Source organism: Python bivittatus, unplaced genomic scaffold (genome assembly GCF_059951505.1).
Source record: "Python bivittatus isolate LINGU-HERP-01145 unplaced genomic scaffold, Pbiv_v1 ctg000680_np1212, whole genome shotgun sequence".
Taxonomy (NCBI): Eukaryota; Metazoa; Chordata; class Lepidosauria; order Squamata; family Pythonidae; genus Python; species Python bivittatus.
The window spans coordinates 6,643,045-6,662,642 of NW_028277095.1; the positions used below are offsets into that span (position 1 = coordinate 6,643,045).

At 41.3% G+C, this 19,598-nt stretch overlaps 1 protein-coding gene and 1 long non-coding RNA gene across 3 annotated transcripts; both read left to right on the forward strand.

Annotated features, from left to right (window-relative positions):
* Positions 1 to 1,224: 1,224 nt before the first annotated feature.
* LOC103053103 (small serum protein 5-like) lies at positions 1,225 to 14,956 on the forward strand. Of its 2 annotated transcripts, none has more exons than XM_025176835.2 (5): positions 1,225 to 1,328; positions 4,570 to 4,677; positions 8,461 to 8,554; positions 13,212 to 13,335; positions 14,161 to 14,956. In XM_025176835.2, exons 1-5 carry the CDS (start codon positions 1,326 to 1,328, stop codon positions 14,261 to 14,263), a joined length of 432 nt encoding a protein of 143 aa, XP_025032603.1. In that variant the 5' UTR covers positions 1,225 to 1,325; the 3' UTR covers positions 14,264 to 14,956. The 2 variants fall into 2 exon arrangements, with proteins under 2 accessions (XP_025032603.1, XP_025032602.1); XM_025176834.2 differs by having other exon boundaries at positions 1,228 to 1,328; positions 4,534 to 4,677.
* LOC148214411 (uncharacterized) lies at positions 8,564 to 10,645 on the forward strand. The gene is made up of 2 exons (XR_015798136.1): positions 8,564 to 9,501; positions 9,722 to 10,645. It is a non-coding gene; the product is annotated as an uncharacterized LOC148214411 (long non-coding RNA).
* Positions 14,957 to 19,598: the final 4,642 nt, after the last annotated feature.

The window sequence follows — 19,598 nt, forward strand, 5'->3', positions numbered from 1 at the left end:
GATGACTGGTGTGGGTCTTCCGGGCTGTGTGGCCGTGTTCTGGAAGTTCTTCCAGAACACGGCCACACAGCCCGGAAGACCCACACCAGTCATCTCTAAACCAGCATTTCTCAGCCTTGGCGACTTGAAGATGTGTGGACTTCAAATCCTGGGGATTCCCCAGGCTGGCTGGGGAATTCTGGGAGTTGAAGTCCACACATCTTCAAGTCGCCAAGGTTGAGAAACACTGCTCTCAACTTCAGCTTCCACCAGATTCACCATAGTAATAATGCTTAATCAGAAAGCAATGACTGAAGGAGGTGGCCAAACCATACACATGAATGTGCTTACAAATTTGTTCTATCTCCACTACAAGAAGGATGAAACCAAGCTTTCTTGGGGAGTCCAAGAAACCCAAGAGTTTCCCCACTCTTAGTCCCCTTTTAGTCCCCCTAGGTCTCCCACTTTCAATCCAGCACCTTCAATTCTGGAACTGGGGCTGAGAAGGAAAGACTCACCCAGAGTCCTACAGGGGACTTCCAGCACTCAGCAGGGTGGCTACAACCCGAGTCTCCTTAATCCTAGTCCAGCACCTTCACCAACTATATCACTCTGAATCTCATAGATGCATGTATTTCTATCATTTTTTAAAAGACCTTTTTAACCCACCTTTATTATTTTTTATAAGTAACTCAAGGTGGTGAATATACCTAATACTCCTTCTTCCTCCTATTTTCCCCACAACAACAACCCTGTGAGGTGAGTTGGGCTGAGAGAGAGTGACTGGCCCGAAGTCACCCAGCCAGCTTTTCATGCCTAAAGTGGGACTAGAACTCACCGTCTCCAGGTTTCTAGCCTTGGATCTTGGACCTTTAATCAGATGAAGTAGCTTGATGGTCTTCCAAGTACTTCATGACTCTTCCTTCTGAAAAAACTAACATCTCTGGGCTATTTCCCCACTAGTGTTCTAGAATGTCTTCTTAGCATCACTCAAAGTGACGGAAAGCCCTGCCTCCTTGTTGTTTTGACAAAATGATGATTGGATGACCCTTGAAGATACTAGAAGTCATTACTGAGGAAATGGCCTGCAATTCCTGAGTCCCAGGGAGAACCAAGGAGGGGACATCTCTCTGGAGGATCTCAGCCTGTTAGCTCTGAAAGGTCATAGGTTTGGCAGCACCTGGTCCAGGACAAATCTCAAGTAATCATTAGAACAGGATTTCTTCACATCAGTGTTCTGGCCATCAAGGTCATTCTCTCGTCCCACTTATAAGTACACAGACGGAAACAAAGAGCTCACAGTTACTATCAGTTAATACTCAACGCTGCAGTGAAAACAAGTGAATATGGTAAGGAGATTTATTTTTCATTTCAGCTGACTGCTGTGCAACTGCTGAGGTTAGGAAGATAAAGGCACTATTAATACTTATTAATACTCTGATGCTGACCTATTTATGCTTCATCTGATTCCATCCAGTGATGTTGAAGCCAGTCCAGAACTTGAATGTAATGGTATGTCAGAAAGATATGGGAGACTGGACCCAGAGACATTGTCTAGGGAATGGTCAGATAAGAGACAGCATGCCTGCAACTAGATGGTAGGTAGGGCAAGAGGCTCAGAAGAGACCCTCCCTAGTTTCTCAGGCTGTAAAGGAGACGGGGAGAGAATTGTACTTTCAGACTTGCAAGATTCTGTTCATGTAGAATGTAGTTTTACAATACAGTAGAATTAGCCCATCTGGTCGGGTTTCCTGTCAGGTCTACCTGGTAAGGCTGATGTCAGATTCAGCCAGCACGGCACGGCTAGGGACTTGCCTAGCCGCACTGAGTCGGTTTCACCACCCAAGCGCTAACAAAAGAAAAAGGGGAAGTGGGAAACCGCGAACTGATTAATGGGCCAGCTGGGACTGCTTGACTAAAACCGCAAGTGGATATTTTGTGTCAATGCCAATTAGCCTCGAGCTCTGTAGACAAAGGAGTGAGCAGCAGCTCAGGGCATAGCAATCAGCATGTGATTGAGAACTCCCGGCTTTGTGCACAACAGAAAGACCCAACGAAGACTACAACCATGCTAGCAGGGTAAAGCAATCAAGAAACAAAAGAACTGAACTGAATCTGCCATTTCGGTGAAGGGGGGGATTACTGTGGGTAATTTGTAACCAAGCAATGTAGCTAAGCGCGGGAATGGGGGGACTATAAATTGTACTGTAAGATGTGCCAAGCCAGTCCTGGCTTTGTCTGTAATTACACACATTATGCTTGAGTAAACTTCTTTGTTGAACACACGTGTCACGAGAGTTTCCCTGAGTCAAATGGGGTAAACCTTACAGCTGACACAATCTTGCAAGTCTCTTACTCTCTTCCAAAGAGAGGAATTTTAGGAATGGCCTCTGATCCTCAAAGAACTGTGCTATCCGCCAAGCATCTGGCAGCAGCGTTGTTGCAACACCAGCAGCAAGCGGATGTACAGATGACCAATTTGCAGAATGCCATAATACAACTAATGCAACAGCTGGACAGAATTTGCCCCAACCTATGGCAGCACAACAGATGGCGGTTCAGCCAATGCTCCTGCATTCCCATGGGAGCTTGCCGGAGAAGTTCAGAGGGGGTCAGGATCAATTCCGGATATTTACCGCTCAAAGTGAAATGTTTATGGCAGGCAAGCCAGTGGAGTTTCCCACTGATCGCACCAAAGTAACTTTTGTGCTGAGTTTGCTGAACAAAGCAGCAACTGTGGGCAATACCATTCATTGAGGGAATGATCTAGTGCTGGACAACTATCAGGACTTCATGCGTAAACTCAAAGGACACTTACAGAGTGTCCCATACAGAGAGTCACTGCTAGTTGAGAGATCCAGAAGCTCAAGAAGGGGCAAAGGAGAATAAGGGTGTATATTTCAGACTTTAAATTGCTTGCTGACAATGTAGGGTGGAATGACTTAGCCCTGATTGACCAGTTCAGAGAAGGGCTGGCTGAGGATCTAAGAGATGAGCTCGTGAGGCCAGGCATCTCTAATACCCTGGAAGAGCTGTATCAGTGTTGTGTAATAATAGATGCCCAAATGGAAGGGTTGAGGCAGGGAAAGGAATGTGAAGGAGAAGACATTCTACAATCTGTCTTCCCCCATTCCACCCCTCCCAAGAGCCTCCTTGGAATTCAGGACGGGAGAACCCATGCAAATCAGAGCAGGCAAGAGAGCTCTATCATCAGGAGAGAAGCAAAGAAGAAAGGAACAGGGACTGTCTTTCCACTGTGGGCCCCTGAACACCTGGCCAGATCATGCCTGGTAAAAGTGCCAGCATCTGACACAGCAATGAGATGCGGAACTTGTAAATCAACAAAGCACACAGCCAGCAAGTGCCCAGCTTGCTTCAAAGCAGCATACCAGGGAAATTTTCTGGCCCCACTCCAGGAGGTCCAAAAGGGGGCCCTCCACCATTTGAGGAGAGCTCAGTCAGCCAACAACAGGCAAGCATGCTTAATTACTCCTGTTATTGTTACTTTAGATTCCAGGCAGAAGGTGGAACTTTCTGCTCTTGTAGACTCGGGGGCAACCACTCATTTCACAGATATTGAAACAGTAGAGAAACTAAAGTTGCCTACTCAAGCTCTAGAAAGCCCAGTGATAGTTCAGACGATTGATGGACAGCCACTAAGAGCAGGGCTGATTCTGCAGCGCATGGCTCCTTTGTAGTTGACAATCAAAGATCACACAGAGTTCATAACACTCTATGTAACTGCCTCCTTGCAAGTGCCAATCTTCTTGGGAATAGAATGGCTTCAGCTGCATGATCCAGACACTCTCATTCCCCTCCCATAAATGCCAGCAACATCACTTACAAGCAGTGCAAGATTACCCCTCCCCCCCAATGCAGAACAAGGGAGGGTCGGCACTGCCAGAAAAATGTGCAGACTTTGCAGATGTGTTTGGGGAGGAAGAGGCAGCCATGTTCCCTTCCCCCCAAGCATGTGATTGCACCACCAATTTGAAGCCAGGAACCCAAATTCCAACAAAGAGACAGTATCCCATATCTACCTACCAATATCTACGAGTTAGCCATTCTCAAGGAATATTTGGATGTCAACATCAAAAAAGGATTCATTTACCCTTCCAACTCACCAGCATCGGCACCCATGTTTTTTGTCCCCCAAAAAACAAGAGGGAGAAGCAGGAGCCACTCTGAAGGGAAAGGATGGAGCCCTCATGCATACCATTCATGACTACAAAGACTGGAACAGAGTGACAATTAGAGACCATTATCCACTCCCACTTATCTCACAACTACTAGACCAGCTACAAAAGGCATGCATCTTTACAAGACTTAAGAAGTGCTTACAACGTAATCAGAATGAAAGAAGAGCATAAGTATTTAACAGCCTTCAATACAAGATATGGCAAGTTTGAATACACAGTGATGCCTTTTGGCCTGGTTAACTGTGGAGCTGTTTTTTCTAGATTCATGAATGACATATTTTCAGACATTTTAGACAAGTATGTGGTGGTGTACTTAGATGACATATTAGTTTGTTCTGAAGATCTCTCCTTGCAGGTCAACCATGTCAAAAATGTATTGCAAAAATTACAGGACAACAAGCTCTTTGCCAAACGAGAAAAGTGTGCATTTGACCTGCCTCAATTAGATTATTTGGGCTACAGAATCTCCACAGAAAGCATACAGATGGATCCAGCAAAGGTACAGTCTATTCTATCATGGCACAAACACACACACACACACCCTGCAACAATGCTCCAGCCATGCAACTTTGAGTTGCACTGTAAATCAGATCAACACAAAAAGCTGGGAGCAGGAAGACAGGCTGCTGATATATTTGATCAGATTAGGGCATAGCAACAGCAGGATGTGTATGCCAAGGCCTAGATAGATGGCTCCCAGGGAGCCCACCATGGTATTGTTACACCTTTCACAGTGGAGGGAGGGCAGCTGTTGCACAATGATCATTTCTATGTTCTTCTTCCCCTAAGGGAGGGGGTACTACAGCTGTGCCATGACAACAAAACAGCAGGACATGGGGTGGGGGTGGGGATATTTAAAACCCAATATAGACTTTTCAGAGAGTTTTGGTGGCCTTGTGTCCATGCTGACATAAAGAATTATGTTTCCTCTTGTCATGTCTATCATAGAGCAAAACCAATCCTGGAAAGCTGGCTGGGTTATTGCAATTGCTAAAGATCCTGTTGTACCCTGGGACACTGTTTCTCTAGGTTTTATCACTGATCTTCCCTCAGTGTGGGGTTATACTAGCATACTAGTAGTAGTGGATTTATTTACCAAATTGGCTCATTTTATTCCTTGCAAGGGCCTCCCAATGGCCCAGGAAACAGCCCAACTCTTTTTGGACCACGTCTTTAGAGCTAGAGAATTGGTCAATCATGTGATCTCAGATAGAGGAAGTCAGTTCACTTCCAAATCTTGAAAGGCCCTCTTGCACATATGAAATATTAAAATTAATTTGTCTTCCTCACATCATCTGGAAACCAACGGAGTATCTGAGAAGGTTCTGTTGCAGAAATATTTAAGATGCTGATTTATGGGACTCCTCATGTGATCTCAGAGAGTTACCAGCAGAAAAGGGGAGTGACACAGCTACATTTCATTCTCATAGCCCACAGTCAATTTTCCCTGGGAATACAGAAGGGGGGGAAGAGTCTGAAGGGGAGGGTGATGTAATTGTATGCAGGAATGACCTTGGGAAACTGGGCCCAGAGATGTTGCCTAGGGAACAGTCAGATAAGAGACAGCATAGCCCATAGCTGGATAGTGGGCAGGGCAAGAGGCCCAGAAGAGGACCTCCCTAATTTCTCAGGGTGTAAAGAAGATGGGGAGAGAACTGTACTTTCAGACTTGCAAGATTCTGTTCATGTAGCCTTACAATAAAGTAGAATTAGCTCATCTAGACATGTTTCCTGTCTGATCTACCTGGTAAGGCTGACATTGGAAGAATGCAAAAGCTTTTGCAAACAGACATTGAGTGAATTGAGCTAATGTTGTTTTAGGGTAGAATGGTTTGTAGTTTGTTTGTTGTGTTTTTAATCTGCCCTAAAGCAGGAGTGATTTTCTTGGTCCAAATTTCTACCTGGCATCTTTTTCCAGCTCAAAACTTCTTCCCAAGATTATGGGAATAATCTTTCCTGTAGGAGAAATATTTGGAATAAATACTCTCTGTTCCTCCTGAATATCCCATGTCTCTGAGTGCTGTAAAAGGCTTGGCCTCTGCGTTCTTTCTTGTAACCTAGAACAGCACTCCTTGGAGCAGAAACAAATAAAAGAAATTTTACAATATCCCGGATCAAACTCCCTTTGAGAAGATGACAGTGTTTACCCTGGGTCATTATCAGTTTACCACACTTTGTTTAAACACCCTAGTTTGACTTAAAACAACCATTTCTCATTCCCTTGAACCACCCAGCTCTCCTTTTCAGCTGTTGCAATGGGTCTACAATAAGGCATCTTTCTGATCTATTTATGCAATTGCTTACCATTCATTTTTTGATAAAACTGTTGATGAAGAACTATATTTTATGCTTTAATTTAGTCAATTTACATAAAGTTTCCTTCTGTTTCCTGTCAGGAAAATTAACCAAGAAAAATGTCAGTTCTGCTGCTGGCTTTGATCAGTCCAGTTAATCTTGAACTAAACTTTTTAAAACACCCAACTTTGATCTGTGAGAACTTAAATAATAATGTGAGAGGGGGGGGTTTTCTGCCAGCAGAATCAAATGTGAGCACTTCAATTCCCCCTGAAGAGGGCATATGTCTACTTAGAAATGTCTTTGTCCTAGCCAGAAAGAAGGATCTCCCTTTATCCTATTACCTGGGCTTTTTAAAAATTCAGTTCATTCTTAGATGTCTTCGATACATGTGAAGCCCTTTGCATTGCAAATGTAGATGTTTTTATTTACAAAATTATGCCTCCGTGTCAGCCAAAGCTTTCCACGCACTATAATAAAGGATCTTAATAGTTTTAAAATGAAGTTATGCTAAAGGGAAGCACAGAAACACCAGAAAAGGTTGTGGTAGAAGAAACTAAAGGAAATCCCACAGCACTGAAATGTTTTGTGTTTCATAAAAAGCACAAACACTCCTATTAAACATTGAAGTCTGAAAACAAATCCTAGGAGAAGAAAAGTATCTCATTTGGTGGGGAAGAAGCCACAAGAAAGGCCTGGCAAGCTTCCCTGAAGAGGAAAGAGGTCTTTAAATGGGTCTTGACTCCTGGTCAGAGGATCCATGGAGTTTTTGGCAACTTCATAGAAGCGGTTGGCTGTTCCAGTTGGGAGCTCAGGGCTGTTACTCATTTGCCAGGAATTCTCAGTGACTGATTGTGCAAATGTTGGGTAGGGAAAAGGTTTATTGTCTAGGAATCTTTGAAGTATTTGTTGCTGGTTTGCAGACTAAGGAATTCCTTGGAATGGGACTTCCAGCTTCTTGGATATCATCCTCATTTCTTCTGTTTCCCAAGATTGGGAAGGCCCAAATAATCCAGGGTTGAGGTCACTTTCTTAACCATTCAGAACATAGGAAGTTTGCATGGGGAGCTTCTCCACACCCAGGTGATGTCCTGGTCCTGCCATTGAGAGGTTGGGGGCTCTCCTGCTCAACTTCTCCCTTTCTGCTGTTGACTCTTCATAGGGAGTGGAGATGGGCAGCCATGAGGGGAAGGACTGTGGTTTTGAGACCCCCTGTCAACAACATTAACTGGTGACCCTGTTGGGATCTTTCCAATGCCAAGTGAAGGCCGTTCTCAGGCTCTAGGCAGGCAACTCCCCTGGAAGCAAAGATCTCACAGAGTCACCTTATTTTATGGAAAGGGAAAGGAGAAGGCTACAAAATGTCAGGAACCAGATCAGTTTCAATTTAGAGCCATTTTATCTTTCAGTTCATCGGGGAGGATATTTCTTTTAATAATTCTTATGGGTAGTTCTTTTCCCAAATAATTGAGGAATTTGGAGGTGGTTGTTTTCCCAATCATCTCCTGAATCTTCATCAGAGTGCAAACATCTGGTGCAAGTATGGAAGTTCTGTTGTTTGCATCATAACGTTATGGCACGGGGTGGGATGGGGAATGCCAATGACACCTGTGCCATAACATTATGATGCAAACAACAGAAATTCCATACTTGCACCAGATGTCATGATAATGGTTGCTTTGTGCCATGACATCATGACACACAATTTGCCATTTGGATGTAATTGTGGCTTGTTACAGAAGCCATGCTTTCTATCCTCCAAGGCATTCAAGCAAGATGTTTATAGAATGCGGACATAGTTCTTCAGTGTGGTAGTGTGCTGAGAGTGTTTTAAAGGTACATCTTAGGGCTATTTTGATCACACTGTATTTGTGTTGCTGATTCTTAATTTCTATAAGCTGTTCATGGGATGGGGAGGATAAAAATATGATGATATGAAAACATGAATGATTCTTGCCAATACTGATTAATTTTTCCATCTTTTCAGAAACTCCTCCTCAGCCTGACGGTGTTCTGTACTATCTTCAGCTTGTGTTATGGATCTTGCGGTCGACAATTACTTCACCCCAAAATTGTTAATGGTAATGTTATTGAACAACCTATTAATCAGAGAAATGAATTATATGATGCTTGGGAAATTCTTGAAATGTTTTTTCTAGAAAAGCAAGGTTGCTGGGCCCTATATCTTTTCATTGTCCATTCAGATCATACCACACCTTCCCTGAAAGTGAGTTTGTAATAGAGGAGTGGACTTCAACTCCCAGAATTCACAGCAAAGACCATGATAGTTCACAGATATGGAGGTGCTAGGCTGGGGAAGGTCTCCTTAAACCCAACAAAAGTCAAAATAATTTTCTTAAGAGAGACAGAAAGAACAAATGATATAAGTGTGTAGTCCTCACCTTTGTTTACAATGGTTTGCTGTTACGTATGCAGAATGAGAAAGCTCCTTTAGATATGTATTTCTATGGGAACCTATTTCTTTGTCATTGTCACTAAAGCTTGACTGCAACAGCAATCTCATGGTATAAAACCAACTATATCTCACTGAATTCCTTTTCTCACTTTCCTAAAGAGACAGGATGATTGTTAAGGCCAATGGCAGGGGCACAGTGTAGATCAGGGGTGTCCAACCCACGGCCCTCGGGCCGCATGCGGCCCAGGATGGCTATGAATGCGGCCCAACACAAAATCGTAAACTTACTTAAAACATTATGAGATTTTTTTGCAATTTTTTTTGTAACTTGATTGCGTGGTTCTTGAGCGTGAACTTTGTAGATGACGTCATGTCACAATGTCACGTAAAATAAATGTACATATACTCTCGCTATTTGTACGCACGCGTGGCTTCAGTTTTACGGCAGTGTTCAGCTTCCAGTGTGTTATCTTCCAAGCGCAGACAGGCGAATTGACACTATCAGACGTTACATGTGCTCGTGGTGACTTGGCGAGTGAAACGCAATGATTATCAATAATATTTCAACCTACCATTGAAAACGATAGGCATTTAAAGTTATTTAGAAGACAGGTAAGCATTCTTATTTGATTATTAAGGGTACTTCTACACCTCGGCTGCGCCTCACGCATCGCCTGCTGTGCTTTACCTGTACAATTGGGCCTCCACCTCACGCTGTATCAGCAGCCGAGATGTGGAAGGACCCAAACTTTGCTTTCTATTTTTCTGTCAATTAATTTTCATAATAAAAGTAAATATACTCCCTTATCTATTATTATTTTGTTAATCCCAGCATGGCTTCTACAACATCTCAAAAGAAAACAGAACCCCAAAAAAGAAAAATTACAGATGAAGGAAGATTGTTCAACGAAAAGTGGACAGATGACTACTTTTTTGTCGAGGCAAACAGTAAGGCCCTCTGCTTAATTTGTAGGGAATTTGTTCAAGTTTTCAAAGACTATAATTTGAAAAAGCATTATATGCAAAAACATGCTGCCAAATTCAGTGCGTATCAAGGATTGTGTTGTAAGGACAAAATGGTGGAACTGAAAAAAAGTCTATCTTCTGAACAATTTTTTTTTTTTAAGTTACAACTCAGACGGTCTCTATTGTAAAAGCTAGTTATGTGGTAGCGTATTTAATAGCAAAAAATCAAAACCATTTACTGATGGTGAGTTTATTAAGCAATGTATGGAAAGCATGGCAGATATCATTTGCCCTGAAAAAAAGGGGGATATTTCTAAAATCAGTTTGTCTCACCAAACTATAGCCAGGGGAATTAAAGAAATTGAAAAATCTATCAAAAGAAGTTTGGAGAGTAGAACTGCTAATTTTAAATTTTATGCTTTGGCGATGGATGGGAGCACTGATGCCACAAATACGGCTCAACTTGCTATTTTTATTGGAGGTACTGATGGCGAATATAATGTCACTGAAGAAATGGCTTCTTTAGTGCCATTAAAAGACACGACTAAATCAAGAGATTTATACGAAGCAGTAAAAAATATGTTAAAGCAATTTTCTTTGTCCATTGTCAACTTATCTGGTATAGTTACTGATGGTGCCCCAGCAATAGTAGGTAAAAGAGAGGGACTTGTAAAATTAATAGAAGATGGTGCAATTGCTACCCAAAACTCACGTTTGACGAAGTATTATTGGATAGTACATCAATAAAATTTACGTGCAAATGCTTTAAAAATGGATAACATCATGCAAATCGTCATCAAGACTATGCATTTCATAAGGGCCAAGGGATTAAATCATCGCCAGTTCCAGGAATTTCTTAAAAGGGTTGATGCTGACTATGGCGACATCATTTACTTTTTGGAAGTAAGGTGGCTAAGTCAAGGCCAAGTGTTGGAAAGATTTTATGATTTACGACATATTATCAAGTTGTTTAGGTATCAAAACAAAATTTGGGCCAGAACTTGACAACGAAAACTGGCTTACAGATTTAGCATTTTTAGTGGATTTAACCACTCATTTAAATGAGTTAAACATGTGTCTTCAAGGTGAAAACCAACTTATCAATACAATGTTTCAAACCATAACAGCGTTCCAAATGAAACTGAAATTATGGCAAGCTCAAATTAAGGCAAACAATTTTATGCATTTCGACACATTGGCTAAACACAGTCCTGTGAACAGCGAAAAATATGCAGCCTTGTTTTTCGATTTGATACAAGAATTTGAAAACAGATTTCAAGATTTCCGGGAAAATAATCAATATTTTGATATATTTGCGACTCCATTTTCAGTTGACATAAATATGTTACCTGCCAATTTTCAGATGGAATGCATAGAGCTGCAATCTGACATTCAGCTTAAAGAAACATTTGATCATGTCTCTTTACTGGACTTTTATAGGTCCTATCTTCCCAGAAACAAATATCCCTCACTTCACAATCATGCCTTATTCATTTCATCGTTTTTTGGTAGCACCTACCTTTGTGAGCAACTATTTTCAAGAATGAAGCACACTAAGAGTGAAATTAGAACCAAAATACCTGATGAGCACTTTGGGAACTCACTGAGAATTGCAACTCCTTCCATTGAACCAGATACTGATGCATTAGTTTCTCAAATACAATGTCAAATATCCCACTCGTTTTATGTTGCCCTCTTTTCTTTTACTTTTATAATAAAAAATATCAAAAAAAAAATCAGTGAAGTTTTATTACTTAGATATGTTCATTTTCTATATTCCTGATCGCAAACTTGGGATCTGCTCGATGATTTTAAAAGGCTCTCCAAATGGGGCACCGCATAATTAGGATTATTATGTGAGGACTTTTTGCTTATCTGTGGTGGCGGATATCATGAAAATTATGCACAGAACTTTTTTTTGCTCATCAGCTTTTGTTAGTGTTTGTGTATTTAATGTGTGGCCCAAGACAGTTCTTCTTCCAATATGGCCCAGAGAAGCCAAAAGGTTGGACACCCCTGGTGTAGATGTTGGAAAAAATAGGGATGAAGGGGTAATTACTTTTCATTTTGAAATGAATATTTATTTTTTTCCTTCTTGAACTTAAATTTACTACTTTTTGAAATTTACACTTTTTAAAAATTTTGCAGGGCAATTTGCCCATGAAACAAAACAATATTCTTTATATAAGCATGCATATACTATAGTTGTGAAAATAATGTACAAAAAAGCATTATACAATGAGAAATTGTTTATCAGATTCCTCGGAAGTGAAGATGGAGACTCTTCAGCCCATTTCTGAGTGAAGTGGAAGCCGTCATGAAATTGGCCCTTGTCTTTCTCTTATGATGAGGAGACATCTGGAGGCTGTGATCAGGGCTGAAGGATCCACGATTTGATTTGATAGAACTCCGTTCCAGACATATCTTTTAGAAAAGGAGATACGACTCAGGGATGCAATGCATCCTTTTCAAGCAAAGGTCTAAATTTAGTCCTGAACATCTCCACTTAACACAAACCAACATCTGCTCTTAGGAAACATTGGTCCTAGTGCTGTGATAGCTTGCAGGAAATCCAGATGGTTTACCAATAAAGAAGGATGAGGCAAGAAAATTCCGTATTTTCTGCTTTAAGATGAATTTTTTCAGCCAGTTCATCTAATCCAAAGGCTTTTCATCACTTTGTATCATAACCTTCCCCAAGCTGGCAATCTGTACATTTGTTTGTTTATTGCAACATTTTAGACATTGTGTACTTCTATAGATTCAAGGTGATTTACATACAACAAAAATGCAAAATTCACAGCACATTGGAAGCCAAAGCCACTAGCTAATTAATTACCTGGCCGCCCCCATCCCATTAGCTCCTAGACCCCTTGCAGAAGAAGATTCAGAATTCTCTAGGGCTTGGGTATTACTTTAGGAGGCAAGGCATTCTGAAGTGAGGGGATAGTGACCCAAAAGACCTGTCACTGGACCCCCATCTCCTTCACTTCACATGGGGTGCCGGATTCCTAGAAACTATCCCTACAAGAATGATTGGAGCAGCCAAATCTTGTTGAGAGAGATGGTCCCAACATGTGGAAACCAAGCTATGTGGAGCTTGAATGGTAATAACCAGCACTTTGAACTGGACCAGAAGCAAATCAGCAACACATGCAGTGACCATAGCTTAGGTTTTCCATGGCTAAATCTCCTCTCACCAGTTTGATGGGTAGTACACATCTGGAATTTCATCCCTAGTCTCTGGTGAGCCTACTTCCTGCTCTTTGCCCTGAACTAAGTTCCAGGTTTCCCTCATATCACCCCCATTTCAGAACTGACATACTGACACTACTGACCAAAATTTGCTCCCATAGGGAAAAAAGTGATGGAGTGCACTGACTTTTCTGATAGAAGTGTTCATCCCGTGGGGTCAACGTGGAATTCAGAGAATTGCATGCAATGCTCCTGTGGGTGGAAAGAGATGGTCTGCTGCTCCAGGTAGATAAAATATTGGAAATGCTGGTGGATTTCTTGTCTTTTTGTAAGGATTGTGGCTGATTTGGTCCTGGGCCCTGCTCTTTCCAAATTTGGAGAGCAGAGCAAGGAAGTGAAGCAAATAAGAATGTCCATGGAAGTGAGGTCCTCAGAAGCCAACTTCTTAGACATAGCAAGGCCATGAAGCATAAGTGTATATGGATTTCTACCAAAACGGTTGGGATATTCATTGACCATAGGCTTTCTAACATTTAGTACAGGGATGTTACTCATCCCCAAATTAAGGATTCTGTGATCTTTGCTTCATCTGTCCCACTAAGTTTACTGAGCTGCTTGCCAGCTTCTCCTGTTTCTATGTAACTGAGGTATTTTCCTGTTCTTGCTGTTGCTAAGAAATTAGACGTCATCAGTTGCCTTATTTTTAACATTTTAGAATTACAAAATTATAATTATATATTTGGGGCGGTGGTCAACCTTTAAATTATTCGATTGGTTATTTGATTTAAACATCTATACATGATCACTATCGATGCATACAGTCAGCTGCATGTCCTTCTCTTCAACCCCCGGGTATCTTTTTTTATAAATTACTGGTTAGAATTTCTTCTTGGTGGCATCAGATACCAACAGTAAATCAACTGACAGCCAACCTCCTTTAGATTAGGGGGAAAAATATTTATCTGATCATTTCCGTTTTTCAGTTTATTTCCGAACAATTCTCCCATGTTTTCAAACATCCAATTTTTGATGTTGCTGTCACAAAACATGTTGCAATTCTACTTTTTTTGAACTTCTCCTTTCTAAAATAGTGTTATGTTTATTCCTTAGGTATGGTGGCATCAGCGTCATGCAAGGATGTATCACTAAGGAAGACCCAGAAACATGCACCTACAAGTACTACAGGATTGATGATCCTTCCGTCCCATGTTAAATATATGATCAATGTTAGGGACTGACATCAGTAAACCTGATTGGCTCAAAATGTCCTGGCATTTTAAAATGTTTGCCTAAAAATAAAACAGAATAAAGGGGAAATTACCAATAAAACAATAGTGAAAGGAACAAAAGAAAACAATAATAAATTAAAATAAAATCAAGAGAGGATTTGACATCTCAATTGTCAGATTCAGCCGGCGCAGCACGGTGAATGCCGCTGCGCAGCTGCTCAGTTTTGCCTAGTCAATTTCACTGCCTGGGCGCTAGCAGTGGAAAGGGGAAATTAAAACCGCGAGCTGATTGCTGACAGGTGGCAGTGCTTAACTCAAACCGCAAGCGGATACTTTATATCAGCGCCAGCTTCCCTCGAGCGCTGCAGACAAAGGGAAGCTCAGCGACTCAGAAGTGCAGCGATCAGTGCACGATTGAGAACTCCCGGCTTTACGCACAACAGGAAAACCCAACAAAGACAATAACCACACAACCAATAGACAGCAATCAAGAAGACAAAAGAACCGGACTGAATCTGCCATTTGGGCGAGGGGGGATTACTGCGGGTAATCTGTAACTAAGCAACGGGCAAAACGCGGGAATGGGGAAACTATAAAATACCATGTAAGCTATGCCAAGCCAACCCTGGCTTTATCTGTACCTACCTATGTTATGCTTTAGTAAACTTTTTGCTGAACCCTCGTGTCACGAGAGTTTTCTTCGGAGCTGAACGGGGTAAACCTTACATCAATGACATTCATACCATGGGCTTTCATAAGAAAATGTTTCAAGTTTCTGAATATTTTGTAGGTGATGTTCCCTTCTGGTTGTAGATCTTGGCTTCCTTGCAAACCAGTTAGAGTGGAAAAGGCCAGTTGTACTGACAAAGATGTGGGATTCAGCCTGTAATTGTCAGGTTCAGCCCAAAGAACTCCACGAGAGTTACAATTCTACTGCATTTATTAGCTTCTACCTACAAGACAGAATCTCACCAGACTGAATCTAAACTTCCCAAGCCAGCAAGCAAACTGCAAATTCCTTAGGGTGGTGCCAGCCTCATCCTCTTCACCTTCCCACACTCATTCTGCGGGCTAAGGAAATGCTTATCTCCCTGAGTGCAGCCTTCACCATACCATTCCATCACAGTAATCCTGTGCACAACATCTCGAAGAGAAGCTCATCATAACTTTTAAGAGGTAGGTAAGAAGATCCTTGCTGCTACATGGAATAGTCTTGTGGATTTAGAATCACCAACCCAACATTGATGGTGCAACAATGAGCAAAATTGGAAATAGCAAATAGATAGTTTCAGTAATAGAAGGGGACTCATCAAACAAAGTGTGCATTGTTTCTTAGACTCTGAGAGCTTCTTCCCCCACCCAAAGTCTAAATATATTCTGTTAATTCTCTAGCATCCTTAATCTATTCCACAGATATAGAGACATTCTTTCCTTAAACCTAGATTTTGGACTTGCGAAACATGGGCATAAGGAAAGGAGAGAACAGTTACAAACTGAGAGGTGGACAATAGCTTGGGACCTATGGCTTACATTTAGTTTCTCAAGCATATTATGGTATAGGCACCCATAGGGGATGTCAATGGGGAATAAGTGTTGAAAGCATCATGTTGACATATGACAATAAGCTTCACTCCTTTGTACAAGCCTTCTTACACTGGTAGAAAAGGAATGAAGTTTGCGTTGAGAAGATCTAACGCTTCTTTCTTTCTTTTGATGAAAAGTATCAGTTCCTGAAGACTGGTCATGACTTTTGTCCCTGAATGGTTACCAAGGTGGCAATAGCTAATAAAAAAAACACCCACTTCTCAGAAAGCAAGCTGATGAGATTTCCCTGCACCACCCTGTCTTCCACATCTACCATACCCTTGTTGTTCTTCTGGAAAACTCAACACACTTCCTAGCAAAGTTTTAGCTGGCAAATGGAGTTCTCCCATCCTTTTTTTTTTTTCCTATGAACTTCAAATGTTGAAGTTTTTCACCTTCATGAACTTCATGAAGAAAAGAATGCAAAATAAGCATAAATGTGCAAGAAGTGCTATTTTTATTGTATGTGCAAAACCTAGTTTTCTGGGAACAGAATGTTCTGGAGAACTTTGGAAGATTCCATTTCTCCTCTGGATCCCGCCAATACAGCTAACTGTTATGAGGAAAACACTCACCTAAAGAGAAACCAAAGCATTTGGAGATACAAACAACACAGTATACTTTGTTGGAAATACCTATAGCGAGTCACTGGGCTTCCTGCCAGCAGAGCCCCAAGCAAGCCCATTTTCCACATTATATATGTATTAGCAATAACACAGGAAACAGATAACAGAAAGATAAAATGGGTAAAACAATTACCCAAGTACCCTTTCCTCTGGAATGCTTTGATAAGCTATTAAATTGACCTTTCAGTTACTTTTCACATGTACTATAGCATCCATCCTGATGTTATCAACATGTACCACAAACGCTGAGAGTGCATTCCATTACTAAAGCCATGCCACGTAACACAAGTCTATATGTTTAATATGATTTAAATGCTCTATATCACCACATAACATAGATGGTTGTATTTTTTTTTTCCAAATTCCACCTTCAACTTGACAACAACACAGAATTCCAGGGTTCAAAGGGAACTTGAAGGTCTTCTAGTCCAACCTCAGGGTAGGAATCCTCAGACCACAACAGACAAGTGGCTGTCCAGTTTTTTCTTGAAGACTGCCAGTGATGGAGCATCCATAACTCCAAGAGTCAAACTGTTCCACTGCTTGATAGTTCTCACAGTCAGGAAAATCCTCTTTTTGAGCTGGGATCTCGCTTTGTAAAGCTTCCACACACTGGTTCTTGTCCTTGGGAGCTCTGGAGAATCAGTCTACATCATCGGCCCTGTATTGGAAGACTACCTTAGCCTTCTCTTCTTCAGGTAAAACATACACAGTTTTTTGTAGGACTTAGCCTCCAGGCCCCTCACCATCTCTGTCACTCTTCTCTGCATTCTTTCCATCTCCTTAATCTGAAATCTGTTTTTCCTTCAATTTCCCAAGGCAGGATTTTTTTTTTCTCTGTGGCCAGAATTATGGGCTTTTTTGCAAACTGGAGTTATGCAAATTGCTCTCAAGGACTACCAAAGCTAAAACAGGATTGACAGGATGTATGCAATGGGGAAAATCTCCTCACAGATTAAATCTACAGTAGAGCCTGATTTGTTCTTTGCATTCTGTCACTTTGATAAATATTCAGAGCTAGTTCCTGGACCTCAGCAAATCATTTCATGCCCTGAAAAGCTCGAAATTTCATCTAGATGGTGGCAAAATCATATGCGAAAAAGGTTGGAAAAGCAATCTGCAATTATCTTAGTTCTGAAATAAAGGTTTACTGTTCTCTGATGTATTTCCTCAAAATTTAGCATGGTTTATTTGTTCAAAGGTCTCCCTATGATTAGAAAATAATAATAATAATAATTATTATTATTATTATTATTATTATTATTATTATTATTATTATTTTAAATTATTTATTTAGTATTCTGAATTATTATTAGAAAATTATTCCTTGCCTTTGGTCTATCACTTATTAAAGATGTATATTGAAATTCCATTTCCTGTTGTAGATGTTTTTCACACCTAGATCAACCTTTCAAGCAACCTTTGCTACAAGAAGCTTCCCAAGACAGCGTAAATTAAACCGTCACAGCAATAAGCTGGTTAGCAGACTGTTGTGTGGACAAGACGAGACAGAATTCTCCAATAATGTCATTTCTCTCTGCAAAACTGAACAGGTTCTGCATCAAATGTCACGAGACACAACTTTAATGATAATATTCCTTCCTGTAGCAAACCTTTTATGTTGCAGAGGAACATGAAGGCATATTTTTAAACCAGTAGGTTTATTCTTTCTTCTCCTGCCACCCCCACCCCCAAATATTTCAGAAACAACATTTCAAATGTAACAGTGCCATTGCACAGGGGACAAAACATGACATCTTAAAAGGAATAGAGTTATTATTTCCAGCATGATTAGAATTCAGATAAGCATGAGAGAAGGAGGGAGAGAGAGCTGGCATAAGGCATATTGTTGCCTAGTTCCAAGAACAAGGTGGCAGTGCCACCATGTCTCCCATTCTAACTTGACTAGCGGGCAAAGTTGTTCCAACATTGGTGATGGGACAGCATCTTCCAGTGTGATCTCCCAACCTGCTTGAAGGCAGTAGAAGAGCTTAGTAAACACAAGCTATTGCACACAGCCTTAACTTTCTCAGCATCCATGATTTGTCCTTATTTTACCCAGTGGTAGGGCTGGTCCTACAACAGAACAGCAACTATTTCAGGACATTTGCAGATTTCAATCATGGATCCAGACTCTGTTGAGTTTTGCTCAACTTCTAGTGATTTCAGGAGCATCTCTGTCTAGGTACACTATATGTGAAGAGCCAGGTCTCTGGAGAAGGCTGTGATGCTAGGAAAGGCGGAAGGAAAGAGAAGAAGAGGATGACCAGCAGCAAGGTGGATGGACTCAGTTATGGTGGTGATGGGTGCATTAATGGAAGACCTGAAGGACCAGGTTGGGGACAGATTGTCATGGAGAAAAATCTAGCTATGTGGTTGCTAAGGACATTCACACACACCCTGTAGCTATTTTGTCAGCGTTTTTGGGGGGATCGGGGTGCCTTTGAGTCAAGTGTTGACTTCTGGTGACCTACATGGACCAGTCCCTACAGTTTTCTAGGCAGCATTTTTAGAAGTCGTTTGCTCCTGCCTCCTTCTACCCAGGACTGAGAGGGAGGGACTGGCCCAAGGTCAGCCAACTCAAATTGTGCCTAAATTGAAACTAGAACTCATGATCTCCTGGTTTCTAGCCTGATGCCTTAACCACTGCAGCAAATTGGCTCTCCTCTTGTCACTAGATATGTATAAAAAAACCAGGACCCATTCAGGATAAATTATTTTCAATTCTCCTTTCCTCTGAAATACACTTCAAAAATAACCTTTTTACCAGATTGAGAAAGTACTGTTAAAAAGCTGCGAGTGACTTTTTCAACATCAAATTATTTTTCCTGGGAGACAGAACTGTTGCAAAGTCAGCTATGCTTTACCTTCAACCCTACATTTCCCAGCACACTTTCCTTCCTTCCTTCCTTCCTTCCTTCCTTCCTTCCTTCCTTCCTTCCTTCCTTCCTTCCTTCCTTCCTTCCTTCCTTTCTCTCTCTCTCTCTCTCTCTCTGTAGGACTCAAGGTGCCATGCTTAACGCTCCTTCCTTGTAATGGATGGCATGAGCGGGGAAGATTCTGGAATGGAAGTTCAAGGTTGTCAGGAGGGGGGAGAGACATTCCAGGG